This window comes from Diachasma alloeum, unplaced genomic scaffold, assembly GCF_001412515.2.
Source record: "Diachasma alloeum isolate Michigan unplaced genomic scaffold, Dall2.0 Dall_scaffold_00284, whole genome shotgun sequence".
Taxonomy (NCBI): Eukaryota; Metazoa; Arthropoda; class Insecta; order Hymenoptera; family Braconidae; genus Diachasma; species Diachasma alloeum.
The window spans coordinates 1,181,434-1,187,433 of NW_021680423.1; the positions used below are offsets into that span (position 1 = coordinate 1,181,434).

The 6,000-nt window shown below is 34.9% G+C and overlaps 1 protein-coding gene across 1 annotated transcript; it reads right to left on the reverse strand.

Annotated features, from left to right (window-relative positions):
• Nucleotides 1–3,117: 3,117 nt before the first annotated feature.
• On the reverse strand, nucleotides 3,118–5,796 carry LOC107038454 (ribosome biogenesis protein NOP53). The gene is made up of 2 exons (XM_015257549.1): nucleotides 4,373–5,796; nucleotides 3,118–3,262 (listed from the first exon to the last, which is right to left on the reverse strand). Exons 1-2 carry the CDS (start codon nucleotides 5,656–5,658, stop codon nucleotides 3,187–3,189), a joined length of 1,362 nt encoding a protein of 453 aa, XP_015113035.1. The 5' UTR covers nucleotides 5,659–5,796; the 3' UTR covers nucleotides 3,118–3,186.
• Nucleotides 5,797–6,000: the final 204 nt, after the last annotated feature.

A 6,000-nucleotide genomic window follows, 5' to 3' on the forward strand; every position in this document is an offset into this window, starting at 1 on the left:
AGTGATCGACAAAAAAACTAAAAAATAAAGAACACAATCATATCTCCGAAATGGGCTGTTTAAAAGATCTGAAAAAATTGGGAAATAGTTTGTCAACTGCCCCAATCGTATAAAAAATCGAGATCTATTTCCAAGAGGATGGGGGTCAGCCGTTGACTCATTTGACATGGAATACCTCATATACAAGAATTCTTCATGTTTATGAGCATGAAAAATTAACTTTGGACTGAACCAATGTTTGTGTTTTTCAAGTCATTAGATTGGGAGAACTCGATAATGGGAATGAGTCTATACACTGAGAGAAAAAATTCGTTTGACAAAGATAATTTCCTTGATATAAGAAAATATCCTCTTGTCAATTTCTAGAATCGTGAAATCCCCTGGTAAATAATTGTGTGCTCATGCTGAGAGAAAGAAGTTTTTCAAAAGGATGAGATTCTCTTGCTCCCAGAAAATTGTCAAGTGTTGGCATAAGTCTTCCCATAAATTCATATAGTTTACATAGAATTTAATAGATTATGAAAATTCACGCTTTGCCCATTTGATCACTCATCTTCAACTGAGGACTTCTTATTTTGATTGCACGACCAACAATTTCATTATCAATTCACGTATATAGAAAATTGATCTCAAGTCTTGTGCTCTTTGTGCAAGATTTTATGTAATCTTATCCTGATGATAAAAAAATTCCAGATATTATACAAACTACATGAATTTATAGGAAGGACATAATTTCTAGTTTTGAAAGCGCTTAAAAATTCTCTTGGGACCAGAGAATCTCAACCTGTTGGAAAATTTTTCCTCTCAGTCTAAGAACAAAATTATTTATCAAGAGATTCCATGATTCTTAAAATTTACAAAAGAATATGTTCTTTTATCAAGTAAACCTTTTTTGTCAAAAGTCGTTTTTTCTCTCAGTGTACCTTGGCATCTTTTTGTAATGGATTTTTGCTATTTTAGGCTTTATATCTTTTTATATGATGATAAAATGATTGATCGGTCCAGATGCTAAGGTCAATGCTTTAGAAGACTACAAGAATAAAAGAGACAATCTTCGTGAAAAACTCAAAGTTCGCGATGAATTTATTGTGAAACAAGAAGAAGAAGTGAAACAAAAATTACAGAAGATAAAGATTCAGTACAAAATTGACAGAGCAGCGTGAGTAGTATTTGACTTAAGGAAAGAAATGTGAATAATTGCATTATTCAATCGCTTTTTAGATTGCTCGATGATTTACAAAGCCAAATATTCCAACGAGGAATAGCCTACGAAGCCGAGAACTCTAGAAGAACGAGTCCCCTTACTCGATGCTTATTCAATAATAATATATTCATAAAGAACGAGATCCACGCGATGTATCAAGAAATAAATCACGAAGCAGAACTTTGTGGCGAGAAAGAGTAAGAAATGTGGAAGGAGTATACGTACATTATTTTAGGAAATATATGGAAAATGCTGAGGTTTATCAGAATTGATCATGAGACCTTTTTTAGGATCAACTCAGTTTTTACCGGGAACGTAGTTTTTGCATAGACAAATAAATTTTCTAGTTTTCAGTAAAAATCTCTGAATTTCAGACCTTTGTAATGCTGAAATCTAGGAAGTAATAAATCCTGGAAATGAGAGATTTTTACTTTCATTTAAAGGACGTTCTCCTAAAAAATCAAAGAAAAAATTTTAATTTCAATTCCTTTTACTTAAACCTAATATAATTGTACTTGAATCGAGGCACATTTTCTCTTATTTTGAGAAAATCTTGGTTCTGAAATTTAGAACTTTGGGGTTCTTCCATCAAAGATATTGATTTTTGGGCACAATTTTTCTTTAAAACAGGTTGTTGGATCCAAAATGAAAAATGTTGGCGTTTTTGAATTGATTTTTCCTGTTTTTAAATTAATTTAGCCATGTTCACAACTCGTTTGTTTTTTCAAAGTATATTAGCTGGTACCTTGACTCAATGAATGTTACATTAATATTTAATTACTCTAGAACTGAAATCCTTCGAATGTTTTTAGTTTAAGAACGCCAAGGTTGTTAATTGAAGAACTTTTCTCACTTAAAATATGTAGTTTATTGGAACTGAATTTTAAATATTTTTCATTTAAAATGAAGTAACCACCCTCGTCTTCTCACTGAGAATTTTTCTAGAATCATGGGTTTCTTAAAGTCAGTTTCTTAAAGTCAGTCGTTTCTACATTTTCCTTGGACGATACCGCGCGTTTCGATTCACAAAGTAATCTAGCGTATCATTCTGAAGTGATGATGTCCTACCACTTTATCACTGTATCATGTATAATATCTCGATTGATTTTCAGTGGAAATTTCAATTTTCCAGTCGTACGAAATCTTTCAATCAAGCCTGGGCTCGAAACAGTCAGTTAGATTTGATCAAGGCTCTGGAAACGTTACGCTTTCAAAAAGTGCTGAGCAAACATTTACACAAAGAATGTGAAAAACCTCGCATGGACAAAAATGACACTACAACATTAGATCATGAACAACCGGACAACGATTGTCTCATAGAAATTCGGAAATCAGAAGCCTTGATTAGTGAACAAAATTTGGCCAAAATGCAAACGTCATTGCACCAGAGGAATGTCAAATTATTTTCAGCAAAAAATCAACGGAAACAGACTTCAAGAAAAGTTAATTCTATTGTTGAGACTCTGTTTGATTTGAAGTATGCAATTGCTTGTGCTTTAGAATTACCTGTTATCCATGATTTTGGAATTGGAAAGTTGTCGCAAAACTTTGCTAGAATGTCTAAAAATGAATTTGTATCTTACTTATTGTCGGTAGTAGAAAAAAAGAAATAATGTTTCTACACCTTGTACAATCGTGTGTTATCGGAAACTAAATTTTTTTCACATTTTTTAATTTATAATTTTTACAAATTTTCAATTGTAAGATTTTTCTCTAATTCGAGAGGTGTAATTGCTTCTGCTCTAGGATTTTCAATCATTTGTGACTTGGAATTTGAAAATGGGAAAAACATTCAGAAATATTGAAAAGTTGTTTTCAATTATTCATTCATCTTGCAATGAACTAAATATAAAATGGATGAAGAATGTTACCTTATTCTTTCTTCTGCCATTCTCAAAATCTCGATTATAGTATTTCCTTTAAAACATTGTATTTAAAGTGAATATTTTTATACATTTTCCTATTTCATACCAAGACAAAGTTTATTTTGAATTACTAGGTACCGTAATTTTGTGATCAGGCTTAATAAACTTCTTGACCTTCGGCTTGTTGCGTTTCCTGGAAAAGAAAACAGAGTAATTTCAGTTGAAAATTCTTCCTTTCAGCAGAACATTCTAGAGAATTAGTAGCAAAATGCTAAATCACACTTTTATCAATTATGGTATTATGTCAAGAATCAGCGATTTTGAAAAACAAGTCAAGAGACTTTTGTTAAATTTGGCAAAATGATGCATAACAATTGCACAACAAGAAATCTCAAATTTCTAATGGTCAAGATAATTGCACAACTCTATCTTGTTCCTTAAGTATCTTTTACAGTTTGGTATTGACCGCACTATAGATTCAATCATTTTCAATCATCAAATTTGTCAATTCAACTGCGTGAGAAAAATTTGAAAAAATCATGAATATGCAGTTGTTCAAATTACATTTTGCACAGAATTATGATTTTTTTAAAATATTCGTTGTTTATAAATGAATAATTGCAATTGTTTAAACTTTCGGAAACCTCATTTTTTTAGGCATGAAATCGATTTTTGGTGAAATTCTGAAAATGAATAAATTTTTTACGATTCCAAACAAATGATTTTTATGGTAGAAAGTTGATTGTTTATAAATTCAGTAGTGAAGCGTTAAAACGGTTCAAGTCGACTTAGCTCTCAGCTAAGTTTTTGAGGAATATCTCCAAATCTAAGGGAGATAACGAAATTTTCGCAATTACATTTTTTGTAGCTCTTAATTCGCTCTACAATAAAAGTGATGACAGAGATTTTGTTATCTGCCTTAGATTCCGAGATATGAAAACTGACCAATAGTCAAAATCGACTTGAACCGTTTTACCGCTTCTCTGTTGAATTATTTACAGAAAATGCTCGTAATTTAAAAAAAATTACAATTTTAAATTATTCCATCAATCTTCCTCTAAAAGTAAACTTTCTAATTGTTTTTCAAATTTTGAAAATATTTGTTGCAACGGTTTAAAATCGAGATTCAAATTCAGACATGCAAAATTTAAATAACAAAATCATTGCAAAATATTCGGAAAGTTATGATGAACTCTGAACTCTGATGTTCAATTGCAAGACTAGAAAACCACTTCACTGGAGAAAATATAGCCAAAATACTTGGATATCCTTAAACTCTGAGGAAATGAATAATAATACTCACAGAACCAACTTGGCAGGCGCCAAGATATTTCTCTGCTGCATCGACTTGAACCTTTCCTTCAGCAGATTACCCACAGGTTCTGACCCCCTCAAGTTACCAGTGAGCTCGAGTCCCAGCTTGAACGCCTCCTCAGCAGGCTCAAACTTGGTTCTACTCAGCACCTTGGGCTCCTTTGCCTTCCTCGCCTCCGCCTTTTTCCTCATTTCCCTCAAAACCTGATTTTTCCTCTCTTGCCCCTGAATATTCTTCTCAATCGATTTCAGCTTATACATATCCCCAATTTTCTTCTTCTCAACCTTTTTCGCCTTCAACTCCAGAGCCAGTTTTCTCTGCTCCTTCTGCTTCCTCCTCTGCACCCTCGTCTTCTTCACGTTCTTCACTGGTAACTTGGCAGGTTTAACGTCAACATCCTCATCGTCCTCAGGTTCAGATTTGGCTTCTACGTCCTGAGGCAGTGGCAGACCCTCAGACGCATCCTTCAGCCAATTTTCATCCTTCTCCTTCTGAGAAACCTTGTTGAACATTTTAGTTGTAACTCTCTCAAGATGTGCCTCTTCCTTCATCAATTTCAACTCTTTATCAGCAATTTCTCGAAGGAGAGACTGATGATCATTATAAGATGGATTGTAAGACGTTCCTGGATGTGGAACCTCAATGCTCGGTACTTCGGACTGTTTCCTGTGCACTGCCAATGGAACACGCCTCTTGCCAATCCCCTCGGCGATCAAAGTGTGACGAACAGCATCCGCGGTCAACCACTGAGTGTCGATCTCTCCAAGAACTTTCTTCTTAGGTTCATCATCCCAAATGTCTTCTTTGAACTCATCCCTTTTTGGACGATTTTTACGTTTTATTTCTGCGAGTTTCCGGTTCTTCACAGCGAGTCTTTCTGTTAAGGTTAATTTCCCACTGAGTTTTCTCAATTGTTCAAATTTCTTAGTGATTGGATTCTTGCGTTCCTCTGGTGTTTTAACTCGATTACGCTTTGAAATTGGATCTGGAACTGCTGTATGCGGTTTCAGAGCTGCGTAACACTTGGGTTCACTATTTCTCAATGCCTCTCTGTACGCTGCTTTTGTGTCGATGACAGTCTTTAGGTCTTCGTTTGGGGTGGAGTCGATGAGGAATAAATCTGTGTCGGCTCGCTTTTTGAAGGGTGTTCCTAACCGCTCTTCTAGCCTAGAATCGTCGAGGAAGGAGTCCACGTCCTTTGTATCCACGTGTTTACGCCAAGATTTCTTGGTTTTCTTCGACACTCTCTTGCGTTTTTTTATTACGTCGGTCATATTAGGGAACAGTTGTTTTGTGGGGATGGCTGATTGATTATTCTATTTTATTTGTAAATATGGAAGCACAGAACACTACTTGACACGTGTTTTTAGAGCGTATGTTCGTAGGTTATGTTTGTTTGTATGTTCGATGTGACCAATGGCGACCAATGGTGACGGAGGAGACCGGGGAAACTGACAACCAACTGCACGGATGGTAATGGGGGGATCTGTTGTATCGCATGGGTAGAATTGTAAACAAATACAATGGGGTGAGATTTAAATTGCATTGGATTGCATGTTTCCACTAGTAGAGCTGCGGGACACCCCCGAAAAAGCGCTTCTAAATTGACCGACCGA

Coding starts and splice junctions, on each gene's coding strand:
- LOC107038454 (XM_015257549.1), bottom strand. CDS start 5,658: ATGACCGACGTAATAAAAAAACGCAAGAGAGTGTCGAAGAAAACCAAG. Junction 3,263..4,372: donor GCGCCTGCCAAGTTGGTTCT/GTGAGTATTATT, acceptor TTTCTTTTCCAG/GAAACGCAACAAGCCGAAGG.